Here is a 16271-nt window from a genome sequence, read left to right on the forward strand (position 1 = left end):
TGGAACAACATCCCATGCTCAAAGAAGCCAAATCCCTGCTGGCGAGACCACCTGCACAGCCAGGTGTTGATCTGCAGGATGCACCTGCTTCTGCCCAGGCCCTTTCCCTTGACCAGAAGGATTAATAAGAACACAGCCTGACTTCTGCTACTGAATATTGGGTCCAGTGCTCTCCTTCACTAAATATCGATTATTTTTCTTACAGATGGACGATGGGCTGGAGGGGAGTTGCTGATGAGTAGCACATTTAATGAAACACTTGAAACTGAAAATACATTCTTGATATTATATACACTTTGAAAACTGGAGTCTCTTGCATTTAAAAAAAAAATTGACAACTGGGAATCCTTTATCACAGAGAGCTATTTCTAATGGTTATTAGCAGTTTAAAAGTAGTGTCACTTACTCTGAGCAATCTTATTGATAAAAGCTCTTGTTTTAAAGGACAGCATCACAGGGGGAATGAATGAGGGCAGGAGACCTAGAGGACCTGATTCTTTTCTATGTAGTTCTATTCACCAAGCTAAATATGAATATGGTGAGGGTTCTTCCTACTCAGATGAAGCACCATGCACTTCTCCCTGTTAAACCTCATCTGATTCTAATCCACCCATGATGAAATGATGTATATTGCTAACTAATCGGGTGGCCTTGGTCTGATGAAAAAAGTCACATTTTTTATTCTATATTTCACCAACTATATATAGTTAAATGGCTCCTTTTGTGTTGAGGATCAGTATACTTAAAATTTAAAAAATAAATGTTAATCTATATAGGTAGTTGGCCAGCTGTTCTGTTGGGTAGCTGTCCAAGGAGATTTCATGACAATGAGTCTCTGTTCTTGTTTTACCTTGGTTTTGGGGAACTGAAGAAATGTTTAGGAGATTCCTAGTAACTTAAAATTGTTAGTGTAAAAGCTTCCGTTTCTTAGGGCATACGGTTATCTTCCCAGGATCAGATATGAACAGGCATAATTAAACTGACACTTGGAAAAGTACTTCTGTTTACTCATTCTAGGAAATGACATTTATAGAAATATCAATATTTTTCTTCTGTTGTATAGTGACTCAGATGGGAAGATGGGTTGTCGCTGGAGGGGCAGCTGTTGGCCTTGGAGCTCTCTGTTATTATGGATTGGGGATGTCAAATGAGATTGGAGCTCTTGAAAAAGCCCTGTAAGTAAAGTACAAACTTATTATGGTTTCAATATAGGTTATGTAAGATGCAACACCTCATTGACTTGCATGACTTCCCTTAGCCAATACTCTCCAGCAGACATCTCTCCCTTTAAACAGAATGTTTTTTAAAAAACAAATCCCTGTTGACTTGGCAGCAAGCTTCTTGTTTTCATTTTTGTGTATAAACAAATGTTAAACTTGAGCTTTAAAGCAGTTTGGCTAACTACTATAAATGATGACAACCTCATTCCTAAGCTTGTAAATCCTGTAAATGTAGCTTGCTTGGCTCCCACTCTCATAGGATGTGCATCTATAGACTTGCCTGGAGAATGTCAAGAGTGAAAAATACAGGAGGGGGAGAGGGTCTGACATCCTCTCTGTGAAAGCAGTAGTTGAGATTACATTACTTGACATTCCTCTGAGACACTTGCTTATTGAACAAAAACTGCCTGAAACTCACCTGGAGCTGTAAGAAAATTAGAACATTGTGAGCAGGGTCATAACTATTGCCTGCCTATCTGTCTCCTGTGAACACTTATTACTTACAAGAAGTATCTGCCCTTGGCATAATAAATTCTGTTCCACATCCACAGTGGATGTGTAGCAAACTGTTCAATGAAAAAGCCTACCTGCATTAAAATCAAGTCTAATTAAACTTAAATGTGCACTTTAAAATTAAGAATTCTACCCAATATTGGAACTCTGACTAAAAACAGAAGAATATAGAAAGTAGCATCTCATTTTAGTCTTCTGTTGTGTAAATATTGCCATTGATCATCATCTGTGTTAACACGCTGGGGACTAGTTTGTACTTCTCTGAACTGCTTGTTTCATCAGCCAGAAAGAGAACCTTTTGTCAAAAAGTAAAATGGCAGGAAGCATACAGCACACCTCAGCTGTCAAGGAAGAAATGCTCTGTTTGTAGTATGATCCTTCCTTAACTGTATTTAGGAACAGCAGTACAGAGGGTCTAAGGTATTTTGAGAGATACCTTGGTGACTTTTCATCTTCTCACTAAGTGGGTTATGGCTGGTGCACATTCTACAAATACTTCCTTTTTTATACTGTGTTTAAACTTAAAGTAGTGACTGTGTGAATATACTTCAAAGGCAGCTTATGCTCTGGAAAGAGGACTTGAAAAACGTTGGGTTTTTGGTTTTTCTGTTTGTAATAGAACGTTGTCCTAAACTTAACTGATACAATTCTTTGCAAGCAACTTGGTGGAAGGGAAGCTAACACATTCAAAGCCTAGTATAACTTACAGCAGAAGTCTAAACTGAATGGTGCATGCCACTCTGAGAACCACTGTTCTAACAGCCTTTTTAGACTTGAGGCACACCTCCATAACTTCTGTGAATTAAACAGCACCCCACTTCAAAAACTAACTTCATTAATTATAGTGCTTGCCTTCTTGCAGAGGGGCCCAGCCAGGGAGGGGTGTGGGGGGCAGTGGCCAGGCATGAAGAACCCAAGCCTGGCTTATTTTCTCCCTCCTTGTGGCACACTTAAGGGTCTCAATGCCCCAGGTCTCTGGTTGAGAGTCACTGTTACATGTTCTGAATAGTTGCAACAACTCAGTGGTACTAAAATGAAGAATGAATAGCAAGAGCTATATGAACAGATAGTAAGATAACTATTCATCACATCTTCTTCTCTCTTTTAAGTATTTGGCCTCAGTATGTGAAAGACAGAATCCACTCTACCTACATGTACTTTGCAGGAAGCATTGGCTTGACAGCAGTATCTGCTGTAGCAGTCAGCAGATCTCCTGCACTCATGAGGCTCATGACAAAGCGATCTTGGCTGGTAAGCTGATTTGGACTCTTCAACAGAACTTTCAATATTGAGAATAGTACATTCTCATATGAGATGTATTCAGTGAGCTAAAAGCTGCCCTGGTTCTGACAGCTGGTACTAGCAGTATGGGGTCTTTAAATAATTAGCGACTACAAACTTTTATGTTCATTAGTGAAGGCTCACTCCACCCTCTGCCCCAGTGTAACAGAGCAGGAGCTCCCTATTCAGAAGCACCCTAAGTTTGGTGAATTACAAAATGACCAGTCACTGCTTTTCATGTCAGTTTAACTGAAGACCTGGAGCTGGCTAGAAATTCTAATTTTTAAATACTTGTTGAGAGAGAAACTTTGTTTAAAAAACAACAACAACAAAACCAAACATTGAAACCCTGCCTTCAGGAGACCTGTCCAGTTTTCCTACTAACTTCCCTGTAACCTGCCTAGCAAGCTGCTGAGGAGTCCAGAGCTGAAAGTGGCTCACTGTACAAGACTGCCTCTACAACTCCCAAGGTAGCCCAAGAAGTTTGGACACAAGGAACTGACATAATTCGAGCTGGAGTTGCTGCTATCCATCACTAAATATCGAGGCTGAAATTGACCAGCATAACTTCCGAATTGACCAGACTTACCAAGTTTCCAAGTAGAAAGGGACATCATTGAAACTGGCTGTTTTGACTAGTTTATAAGGTGTCATAGACCAGTGTTTCTCAACCTGTGGGTCATGACCCAAAAGTGGGTCACAAGAATATGTGAAAAGGTCACGAACAAGCTTTAAGAATGGATCAACAAACTTTAAAAATGGATTCTCCTTTTAAACGAGAAAATCATGGGGAAACTGTGGCTTTTCTCTTACAGGCTATCGGATGCCCAGTCTGCAGGGGGCTGCTTGGGGGTCCCCACACACTGGGGCTCAGGCCTTGGGATGAGAGACACTAGGTCGGGACTGGCCACTGGTATTTACAAATGGGTCCTAGTACAAAAAAGGCTGAGAACCACTGTCATAGACATACCACACCAATTTAGTATGCTACTGCATATGAGCCAATAATGCAGACTTTCTCTAAATTCTCCAATTGTGGCTTTATACAACTATGCAGCCTTCTATAGGCTCCTTGAAAGAATTGCACAGTTTTGGGCTATGTGTTTGTATGCTAATAAGTCAAGCCATCGAGTTCTAGAGGGAAGTTGAAAGGAATAATGTTTGAATTTTCTAGCTTGTACTGCTTTGTTACAGGCAATAGGTGCAACATTTGCTGCTATGATTGGTGCTGGAGTGCTGGTTCGGTCAATACCCTATGACAGTAGTCCTGGTGCCAAACACCTGGCCTGGATGTTGCATTCAGGTATGTGGTCTTATCTTTCAGTATGAATATCAAAACAACTGAACATCAAATGCTTTAAATAAAGTAAGCATGTGGGTTGTAAGTAAGTGGGGTGGGGTGTTCTTAGTGAAATCAGACTGCCTTTCAGAATAATAATGAATTAAGTAGTTTTTGGGAGGGAATTGAACTTCTAATCCTTCTTTTCTGAAGTAATTTCTGTGTGGATGTTTAAAGAATACTGTGTCAAAATATCCTTACTGTTTTATGGCTTAGTTCTAAAGGTGCCTTTTGGCTAGTGTATCAAATACATTGTCTAGTATTCAACGATCTGCTATGTTTAAATAAAAACAGACCAATAGCAGGTCCACCTCTGTGGAGGGCCTCCTGGAATTCTTTTTCCTACCAACAGTTTCTAAATAGAGTAGATGACAGGGGGAAAATGTTTGTAAAGTCTTAAAGAGAGTGAGTCGTAACCTTTCATTCACTAGTCAGCCACAGAGTATCCAAGGCCTTTCTTTCAATCTAAAAGCTTTCCAAATGTAGTGAGTTTTTTCTTTTTTTTTTTTTTTTTTTTTTTTTTCCCCCCTTTTTATATGTTCTATAACATGTCCTCTGAGCTAGTAGGTTAGGTACAGCTAAGAGTTTGTATTAGGTGAGATGTTGACAGCCCAGAATAAAAGAACAGATTAACCTTCCTGGGGAGATTCAGAAGGATACTTGAGCAGTTGAAAACTAATCCAGACTGAGTGCTGGAAGAAGTATAAAGTCCTAGTTGGGGTGGCTTGTCCTATGTGTGACCAATGAATCTCATCAACTCTCAATGAATCTCTTCAATTGTCTAACTCAGAACATGGAAGTTAGTGATAAACAAGTAGCATATTGAATGTTTTCATAATTAGTTATAACTAGCTTTCAAACACTTCTTGAAAATTTATTGGAAACTGCCCTTTAAAATCTTAGTCCAAAGCTGAAGGTATAGACGGACAAATCAGTTAAACTGATTTGAAAGGGAGCATGCTTATTGCAGTAAGGCAAAAATTTTTCCTCTGACAGATTCAACTGTCTGCTCCACCCTGTGGTAAATGAAACTAAATGGCAATAACTTACCACTTGTTCACTCAGTAGCAAATAAATTTGCCTCACTTCCTGCAGAATAGGAGTAGGCAGGTGAAACAATTCCAGTGAGTTAGCTGAGGTGCTTGTCTGATTAGATTGCACAAGTGTAGTGCTGTGAAGGGGGGCATCTGTCCACATTACTGAAAATAAATGACTTTGGAGTGTTCTGTTCCCTTGTCACTTTTTCTTTGGGTCAGTTCAAAATGTCTTGGTAAATAGCAGGTGAGTTTCCACCTGTCCCTCTTTGTTGGATTTACTGTGCTCTGAAGAGCCTGAGAGGCTGCTCCCTTTCTACACAACTGAAATTGACAGTAGAAAAATGTACCATCAAATGTAGGAATTTAACTAAAATTTTTAATCTAATCTTGGTTACATAAAATGAATTTGTAAGTAGAAATGTTTGTCAAGTATAACCTTCTAAAGAACTGTAACTTTTCTATTGTTATATGAAGATATATTGACATTAAACCTATAATAATACATGGAACTACTTGCCTCTTGCTGTCTTTTTCAATTTACTAGCTGAATGATTGCCTTATGGTAACATGGCATTATAAGTACTGTTCTAGTAGTAATTGCCTCATCAAAAGTTTTGTATAATCAGGTTGTACGAGTGCCTATGCAAAAGACTACCTCTAGAGTTCTAAAATGGGTGAGTCGGGTGTTACTTGGATTGGTTTTATTTCTGTAAATGTATGCAGTTTTGATCTGTGACAATACTTTAGTGTCATTCAGATTACTTGGATGTAAGCCAGTCGCTTTCAGTCTGCTCCCTGTTGTCACCATATTTCTAGTGAGCCATCAACTTTATAGATAAGTGAGAAGGTGTTAGAACAACACCATGACTCTCGTCTTGATAGGAGCTGCTAGTTAGCTGCTGTACACTTACACTCTTAGAAGTTGAATAAATATTGTACAGTAAGTGAATCTTATTTCTGCAATATTCCCTTAAGTGAGTTATGATCTGACAATCTGAAATTGCTCTTGGGGAAATAAGCTTCTCAGTAAAAGAATTTTAATTCCTCTCTGTATCTGAACGAACATCCTATGTACCTCTCTTTCTTGTGTGTATTGTGGCTTTTTTGTCAGAATTCACTCACAAATTAAATATCCCCATATTCCCTTCACTGTAAGGAGAGAGGAGCCAAAAACTATACCTAAAACAATGGGTTTCAAATAAGGGGTGGTTGATAGGCAGCTGCTTTATAGGAGTCAAGCTGAGATTTGAGACCAGTATTATATTTGCAATACACTAAAAATATATTAGGTACTGCCTCTTATTTACAAAGTCAACAGCAGCTTTGCAGTGTTACGGTTTCCATATATGCCACTTAACCTGTACTATAAATACATACATAAATGTGATTTTGATTGGGGGGGGGGTTTCCTGGCTTGGATGGCATCTATCCTAAAATGTATTGAGATCTTAAGGTTTGACAAATGTAAGGAGGCTAATATTTGGCTTCTCTACAAACTTAATACCATACTTGCTTATTCAGATTTTAAGATGACCCTCCAATAATTAGCTTGTATGTATGGAAAACTTCATAAATTTGTTGTTACTCTTTTCCACATATAGAATCTAATTGGACAGATGTCTTAATTCATCCCTCAGAGGGACAGGCAATTGGGAGGCATGTAATATTGCCCCTGCTTGTGCTGGCTCCCCTTCCCCCCCCACTTCCTGGGGACATGTGGTGGGAGGGAACCTTGTCTTTAAATACCATATTTACTTTACTTTAATTCTATATTGAACATCATTCTGTTTGGGAGAGGAATTCATTCCTGCGCTTGTTACAGTGCTTGCACCCTGAAGCATGTGACTGTTTTTCTAATATTGGCATAGCTATGCAGTCTATCCTTCCCTCTCCATACTACAACCACAGTATCAAGTACCTATGGGATAGGCTAAGTATCCTATACAGCACAAAGCATTTCTTTTGCCTGTTCAACCCTTAGCAGTGGTTAAGTTTTGAATAAGTCCTTGTTATTGTCACCAGCCAGCATAAAAAGGCAGATTCTTTTTCTGAAGTTTTTCTTCAAGTAAATTAATGTAGCTCAGTTCCTCTAAATACCATACTTCATGGTGAATTACTCGTTCCCCCCCCCCCCCAGTAAATTACATACTAGCTCTTCCCTCTTGTAAGCCTTCTGAACCCAGTAAGATTGAACAGAATGTAAACGAGTACAGAATACTCATAGGTCATCAAGTTCAGTCTCTGAATTTGTGCCATTGACATTTGACTGAGACATTATCCATGGGTCTTTGTCTTCAGCTGTTCAATACTAAACATGATTGTACATCAACTTTTCTTGCTTGTCTTTTCTAGGTGTCATGGGTGCAGTGGTGGCTCCTTTGGCCTTCTTGGGTGGCCCTCTACTGATCAGAGCTGCCTGGTACACAGCAGGGATTGTTGGAGGTCTCTCAATGGTGGCCATGTGTGCACCAAGTGAGAAGTTTCTGAACATAGGAGGACCACTAGGAGTGGGTGCAGGCTTCATTGTTGCATCTTCAATTGGTAAATAAAAAATCTAAATTTCTGATAAGTGTCTAAAGCTGAGTTCAGTTAATCATGAAGGCTAAGTGGAGAAAGGTACAAGCAACGTTAGCTAGTGAGAATTTCTCTTGCTCCCGTAGGTTTTTCCAGTCTGCAAAGTGTCATCATGTTTCTGTCCACAAACATTTCTGTACTGTTAAAAGAACTCTATAGAGAAGCTTGAAAAATAGGCTTGTTATGGAACTCGGGGGGGGGGGGGGGGGGGGGGGGGGGGTTCGCGGGGGGGGGGGGGGGGGGAGGTGGAATCAGCCTGCTTAACTTTTTAAGTAAGCTTTACCTCAGTCAAAAAACATAGCAGGCTTTTCTTATTTTACTTAAGCAACATTTTTTTAAAAAAAACTTGTTTTTAATTCCCTGAGGAGTTGTTGATTGTTTGTTTTTTATTAACTTGGGGGCGGGCAGCGCTACACTTTGAGCAGTCTGAACGTTAAATTTAAGTCTGGACCCTCTTCATTTTGGGACTTTCATGCTTAAGTCAAGGTTGCATGTGTGCTGCATTACCCCTTCATATTAAGATACAGCTAGTCACTCTAGAATTTCATGACTTTCAAGTGTAATAATCTGATTAATGTATTGTAAATTTTAATGTCACTCCCTACTGTGTTTTATATGACCAAATCCATGAAAATAACAGGCATACAAGATGCTTCATAAATGGGATGAAATTTCTTAGTAGTGGTATGAGTGGTATTGTAGCTGTGATAGTCCAGAAGTTATGCGAGAGGAAAGGATTTCTTAGGGTGATATCATTTACTGGGCCAACTTTGTAGCTGGGATCAAGTTAGACAAGCTTTGCACTGCAAGACATTCTTTATCAGGTCCCTGCTCACAGGAAGCCAGCTCAGGTCCATTTTAAAGGTATCTCCCTAAAAAAACCTTACCTCTCATGGAATTTCTTCCAAGATCCTTTCTGTGTAACTTTATTGCAGATAATATTTGAGCAATACTCTAATCATGTAACAAAGATGATTGCATAACTAATAAGTAGAAGGAGCCAGGGGCATCTTTTTAACATCATTTTTGTAAACTTTATTTTAGGATCTATGTTTTTGCCTCCTACTTCAGCACTTGGTGCTGGCCTATATTCTGTAGCAGTTTATGGTGGATTGATACTCTTTAGCCTGTTCCTGCTGTATGATACACAACACATTATTAAACATGCAGAAACTCATCCATTTTACGGAGTAGTAAAATATGACCCCATCAATGCGTAAGTATTTTTTTTCCCCACTGTGTTTCTTCTCCAGAAGACTTTGAGCTGTGTAAATTTTGTTACCTGAACAAGTTAAATCAATTACATTGCAACACAAATTATTTTTAGCATTTCTAGCCTCTGTCACTATAATACACTAAAACCAGGAACACTAGCTACAAATAGTAAGGATTACTTCTGTCTTCACTCAGAGCTAGGTCTCTGATACCAATTGAACTGTATTTAGAAGTATGTTTTTACTCTACTTTGTTTTGGAGGATGAAGCATACATTTCTAAGTAGTACAAAAGTATAGTCCTGGGGGAGAATAGTGGTAGGCTATCTTTTAGGATTTTATGTTATTTTAGGATCAAATAAGTTTGATCCTAAAAGAACATAATTGCCACTGACTGGGTCAGACCATAGGTCTGTTTTGCCCCGTATCCTGTGTAACAGTAGTAGAGTGGATGCTGAAAGGGAGAATGATCTGAGTATGACCTAAGGTTATTTTCTACTGTTCTCTCAGTTGCATCCTCCATCATTTAACATCTGGGAAGTTCTGATTCAGAGGCTGTATCCTTAACTCCTATTCCCAATAGCTATTGGTGCCCTCTTCCATCAGGAATTTGTCCAGTCCTTTTTTGAATCTCGCTAAACTGTCATCTTTCACAACATCTAGTGGCAAGGAGTTCCACACTTCAATGACACATTGCATGAAAAAGAGCTTCCTCTTGTTAGCTTTAACAAGAAAAGGCATGGAGGTAACTGGAAGGAGGACATGGGGACCTGCCCAGAAGAATGTAGAATGTTGACCTATAAATCTTGGTCCCAGTAACCTAAAGAGAAGCTCAGTGAAAATAGAACTTGCCCCAAACAAACTATTACTGCAGAATCCTGTGACAAACTGCATTTTCCTCAACCATTAGCTGCTTGTTAACAAATAACTTGGCTGCTGTTCATCATGCAGAATCTCGGTGATTCACATCTTTTTAGATATAAACTAATTGTAAGATGGCTGCCTGGTCAAATGGCAAAGGTTCAGGGAGGCACAGGTTCTGTTTCTGATTCTGCCACTGGCATGCAAAGGGATCTTGTAAGTCAGTTAACCTCACAGTGGGTGTCTACACACGCACTTTAACTAAAGAGAGTGGTTTTCAAGTGATGTCTACACATGCACTTTAATGTGCATTAAGATGGGCTAATGTGCATTTTCCTAGTATCTCACAGTGAAGGGTGCCTATAAACAAGCCAGGAGCCTGCTCCGATGTGCTATAATTGCAGTGTGTCGGAGTATGGTAATTGCCATGCTCCAACCAGCCTCCACATCACGTGTACCAGCATCACCACGCTTCAAAATGGTTTGTGGGGGACTTTAAAGCTTGTTCGAGCTTTAGTTAAAGCGCCCTCCCACCATTTTGAAGTGTGGGAATACTGATATGTGAGATGCTCTGGGCACTTTTAATTAGAGCAGCTCTCAGAGCCATTCTGATTAAAGTGCTGCCATCCCTTCCCACCTCCACTCCTTGAGCACATGTAAAAAATGCCTGGAGGCACTAGATTTAATGTCATTAACTAAAGAGTATTAATGCACCTGTAGACATGCCTGGTACCTCCCTCCCCAATGCACATCTGTCATGTGGGGGTAATTAATATTGACCTCCACTCAGAATGTAGCCTGAGAGAAATTGTGCTATTAGAAGTAAAACTCCAAAGTCTCTCGCAAACTCTAGTTTCTGTTAGTAACACTTGCACTAGTTCTAGTGTTTGGAATTCACATGTAGCAGTGTCACTTTAAAACAGCTGATTTTTTTTTTCCCCTTTTACATAATTTTAGATCTTTTGTGAGCCTTTATCAGTTTGATCTTTTTAAACTTGTTTGTCACTTATTGTTGCCCTTTTATATTGGTGTCACTTAACTGACTGGTTTTCTGTTCCTTAGGTGTCTGGGCATCTACATGGAAACACTGAACATCTTTATCCGGGTGGTCGCTATGCTTGCTACTGGTGGGAATGCAAAGAGAAAGTGACTTTTTTCTTTGCAGCTATCTGATCACTCACCAAACACTTCTTAAGTCTTCTATCCAATAAAATGTGATATTGCATAGTAAGCTCATACAAATCAGCTTGAAGTATTTCAGCATCATTCTTGTGTTACAGTACAGTGAGATTCAGAATTAATAGTATTTTTCTTCCCCTCAAGAACACATTTCTTAGTTAACTTGTGGCTTTAAAAAAAAAGAATTTGAACTAGTACTTTCAAATATGTACATATTCTCAAAATTATGTTCTAAATATATGCAACCAATATGAAGCCTGTTCATCTGAAATATTTTTTTCAAGCGTTTAGTTCAGTAACTCGCTGTACAAAAAGAGCAAGCTCTCAAAAAAAAAAAAAAAAAAAAAAAAGAGGAATAAAGCATGCAGGAAGCTGGCCCAGGAGATGGTACTGGAATAAGGAATCTTGTAACAAAAAAACAACTGGATGGTGTTTGAAAGCTAGTACTGTCTGGTAACAGTTGGGTGATTTGTATATCAGCGAACTAGTTTTTAATTCCTCAATCATAGGTGGACCTTTATAACATCTTAGCAGAAAACTTTGTGTTTCTCTATGCTGGCTTCAAGGACTGGATGGAGTATTGTGAACCTACCTGAATTGAGGTAGGCAGCATGAAGACGCTTGTGCTTGCACTAAGTAGAATGTCTGTCCTACGGATAAATAGAACTTCAGCCCCTTTCTGGAGCAGCCTTGAAAGATGAGGATGCCCAGTAACTTGATTTTTGCACTGAGCAGTTTAACTTCCAAAATTTCAACCCATAGAAGTATTAGTCCCAGAATCCACAATTTGAGTTAGTAGGTGTTTTTTGTTCATTATTCCCCCTGCAAATACTACAGTTAAAACTCTCACTTGCAGTGGTGAACTCCCAAGGTCTGTATCTAGAATGATCATTAGCTGGTCAGACAAATGTTTAGCAAGTTTGAGTGCTGCTGAAACAAAAGGCTTGAGACCTGCATTCAGTTTCTTTAAATCCCTGAGTTTTCCCTTCCCCAAACACATGCCATACAGGTGACATTTAAAGTTCATTCTGTTTTGGATCATACTGACTTGCCAAAGAAACTACCACTTTAGTAGCAGTTTGGGATCTCAAAGAACGCCCCTGCTAAGATTCATTGTGAACTTTGGCAAGGATGCATTTGTCTTTATCTAGTATCACACTTCATAAATCAAAAAACTACAAGATTGGGTTAACAGAAAATATTCTGAAATTACTATGTGCCAGGTGTTGTTGGAAAACCTTTAGTATAGAAGCAGTAAGATTTTTTTCCTTTTTTTAAACAAAGTTAGTGACCAGTTCTGGTATAGGTCGTATCAAACCAAAGTTTTTGTTTTCTCTTATCTAAAAAATGCTATGCTTGTGTAGTTGATGTCTGACACAATAAAGTTGTAACCCAGCAGTTTGGCCATACAACTATTTGTTTTGTAGTCCTTTGTTTAGTTTAGCCACAGACAGTGATTAAGGATTGGCAATGGCACAAACTTCTTTTTTTTTTTCTTTCCCCTTTGTTCTTCCTCATCCTTCCCTTGTGTTTGAGTCCTTGTACAGGAGGTACCATGTTTAATTTTTTTTTCCCGTGTATGCATGAAGACAGCACTACCACATGCAAATATGAACATCTTACTGGGTTTTTTGAGCAAGCAAAAGACTTGTGATTGCTGACACAGGCAGAGGTTCATAGCCCATTCCAAGGGCCTCATTTAAAAGGCACCCTTTAATCATTAGCCTCTTTTATCAATACAGGTGTTATCAATTTAAATTTAAGCACAATATAAACATTTTGTAATGCAGCTCAGTCAGTTTTTTTTTTTTTTTTTTTTTTTTGTTAAAAAAAAATATATATATAATATGAATCTCAAATGTAAGGATAGAATTGCAGCTTTTAGTTAAGAGTGACTTGATGGCCTTAGAAAATTCTGGCAATCTTAGTAATGGTATAGGATGATACGCTAACTGTCATAATCTGTCATCATCACTTAAGTACCTACCATCAAGACAGTAGTTTATCCAAAAGTGCCCATGATACTGTGTGTATCGGCAGCACTTCATAACATGAGGATATGATTTCTGTATCGGTACTAACTACTGCACTCTGATTTGCATCGGTTTCAGTAAATTTCTAAAAGCAATGAATTGGAAATATTTTTTTGTTTGTTTTTTATAGTCATAAATTACTGCCACTTCCAAGCAGTCTGTCAAAGCAAGATTCCCTAACGGTAAAATGGCCAACACTCCAAGCATAAATATTACAAGACTGAGCAAGAGTGCCTGCTATACCAAAGGGGAAAAGATGGGGAACGATCTTAACCTGCTGATTTTTGTATCCGCTATGCCAGGGATTATCAGTGTCATTGTTGCTGTTCTTTTCAGGCATTAGTGATGTGTTGTTGTTAGTGTTGAAGTCTCAGGAACTGCGATGACAGCAATAGTCACAGCCAGGGGATCCGAACACCAATCATGACTTAAAGAATGACCGCAGGCTTGGTTTTTTGGAGTGTTTTTTTCAGTGGCAAAGATTGGACCAGGTTTGTTATCTGTAAGCAGAGTCCTAACATGTTTTAGTCTAACAAGTACATTGGACCAGAAGTTAAGGCATTTGTACCTCTGACAAAGTAATCAGCTCGACGTAGATTCCCCTAGCTGCTACAAAATTCCCGTTTGCCAATTCTCCGTCTTATAATGCTCAAAGCAAATTATGTATTACATTTTCTCTGTATCTTGAATATCTCAAACCATCCTGTACCTGGGCTTGTTTCATGTGCTGTCCTGGTGTTCCTGTTCCAGCCTTATCCTACCTTACACCATCTTGGTAGGAATTCATGTGTGATCCACATGCCAAGTTATATTTGTGAGGAGTCCATGCATTCGTCAGGCTGGCTAATGAGGTGTACTCTGGCCAATGCTTTAGTAAAGCCTTTGTGTGAGCAGCATATATTGATGTGGTATAGGCCTTGCTAGAACATTGATCATCTGACCCACAGAACTCCCTGTGGATCCGTGGGGAGTGGACTGTGGCCCCATGGACAGTGGTGCGCTAGGTCATGTGCATGGGGCCCAATCCCCACTCAGCAGTGCAAGGCCCCTAGAGTCTACTCCTGGTGCACAGGGGTGATGCAGGGCCTTTGTAGCTCAAGCCCTTAATGCAGAACCAGGTGAGGGCAGCGTAAGGCCCCAGCACTCAATCCTGGTACATGGAGACTCGCTCTATACCCACAATGCCAAGAGGTTGAGCTCTGTTGTACTATCCTGAAGAGCTGGGCTACCATATACTCGCATATTTACTACGTTCTATAAACTAGTAATAATGAAATCTTAGCGCTAGGTTTTACATGTTTAGCCTAGGGTGGCCATCATAGAGGAGCAGAAAACCTGAATCTCCTCTGTCTTCTATTGATATGAAACCCCATGCTTTTTATGACCTCTATTTTTTCTCTTCAAGAGAAAAGTAGGACATAAAGGTGTGGTGTTTTGTATTGATTAGAGGACACTCTGGTTGTCCTCTATCCTGTGATGGCCACCCTAGTTTAGCCCTATCACCCTGATGTCTCACTATTACAAGACTTTGAACAAGCTAAAAGAGTGAGCAACTAAACTTACTAATTCAGTATTTAACTTCTTTAATGTACAAACAGAGCCCAATCTTGCAAGATTCAAGATTAATTTTACTCACCACAGTATTCCTATGGTTTTTAATAGTAAATATTTTGCACTTTGATGTAGTTGTAAGAGTAATGATCTGAATTATAGGGATGTATGTAGCAATATCCTGAAATAAGAGTAAGGTTCTACTCATGGGTTTCTGTAACTTTTTGTTTTCCTGTACCACCACTAGGTGGAGCTTAAGTGGAATAAAAGGAAGACTCTTAAACATGTTGATTAAGGGCACTTCTATTTTCTAATGACATAATCTGCCCCAGAAAGAAGAACAAGTAGAGAGAACCTGAAAGACCAAATTAGCTTAAATGAAGGTAAAAGTAGCAAACCAGTGGGGGTGGGGGGGTGTTGGTAGTGGGGTGAGAGATATTGGTAAGATACTACTTTTAAGACCGGATTAAGTTTTTCCTCCTCACCAAAAATCATGTAAAGTTCAGGGAACTAAGGAAAGTCTGGGACTCTTAGGAACTAAAGACGGAAGCAGAAGTACAGGGAAAAAAATCCTAGAAACTACAGAGCCTACAGGTGAAAGAGAGACCTAACTGATGCAAGAAACTGGGACAATGTTTTTAAAGCTATGAATTTCTGTCTTAAATCTCTGGGTGCATCCAGCTTATCTAGTGTGGTTTGCGGCACTTCAAACCTGTTTGGGACTCCTTAAGCTGCATGTGGCATATGTACAACTCTTTGCTGTGCTGCAAGTTTGATATCAAGAACTCCCAGTGTCAAAAAATTGCAGCAGAAACAGCATGGCACACACTCCAGGAGCTGGTGCCAGCAGACATGGATACTCTGTACTCTAGGGAGACACTGGCTGCCAGCCAGAGCATCTCCCTTCCACTAGTTGTCCCCAGCTCCTGGAACAGCGGGAGCTGGAAGTAGGGAAACAGCAGTTTCCCTGAAGCAGGGCAGTTTGCCCTACACCAAACTGCACATATAGCGACACAAATTTGTGCCTTGTTTTTGCCACTGCAAGCACACACCCCTGCATGAGGAGATGCACCCCCTGAGTTTTATCTTGTGAACCATGTTTCCACACCTAACAGTGCTAACATTGTGTAGTGCCCTAAGGTGCCACTGAAAGGGCCTCAAGGCCCAAGGGTGTCGCACCATGGTTGAATCATTGAACTGTTACGTTTATGTCCAACAACCAATGGAAAAGTCTCTAATGTAAATTGCAAAGACCACTTAATTACAGAACTTGATGCTGGGAAACAAGATCATATCAGTAAAAATATAATCGGGGAAAGTATTCATGTGGAATTGGGTATGATTTAAAAAAAAAAAAAAAAGTTTGACAGATCAGCATGCTAAAAATATTACCCAATGTGACCAGTGGTGACACTGTTTGCTTTGACAATGGTGCATCAGCTAATTACTTCTGCTGTAGGGACAGTTGCC

The 16271-nt window shown here is 39.6% G+C and overlaps 1 protein-coding gene across 5 annotated transcripts in view; it reads left to right on the forward strand.

Annotated features, from left to right (window-relative positions):
* Positions 1 to 12615, forward strand: part of GHITM (growth hormone inducible transmembrane protein) — a 24617-nt gene extending 12002 nt beyond the window's left edge. For all 5 annotated transcript variants that reach the window (XM_006029494.3, XM_006029492.2, XM_006029491.2 and 2 more), the window contains exons 4-9: positions 1064 to 1175; positions 2843 to 2984; positions 4209 to 4317; positions 7743 to 7931; positions 9009 to 9180; positions 11101 to 12615. In XM_006029494.3, the coding sequence (XP_006029556.1) occupies positions 1064 to 1175; positions 2843 to 2984; positions 4209 to 4317; positions 7743 to 7931; positions 9009 to 9180; positions 11101 to 11188 (812 nt within the window). In that variant the 3' untranslated portion in view covers positions 11189 to 12615. The remainder of the gene's footprint in view (positions 1 to 1063; positions 1176 to 2842; positions 2985 to 4208; positions 4318 to 7742; positions 7932 to 9008; positions 9181 to 11100) is intronic.
* The last annotated feature ends 3656 nt before the right edge of the window (positions 12616 to 16271 follow it).

This window comes from Alligator sinensis, unplaced genomic scaffold (assembly GCF_000455745.1).
Source record: "Alligator sinensis unplaced genomic scaffold, ASM45574v1 scaffold374_1, whole genome shotgun sequence".
NCBI classification, from domain to species: Eukaryota; Metazoa; Chordata; order Crocodylia; family Alligatoridae; genus Alligator; species Alligator sinensis.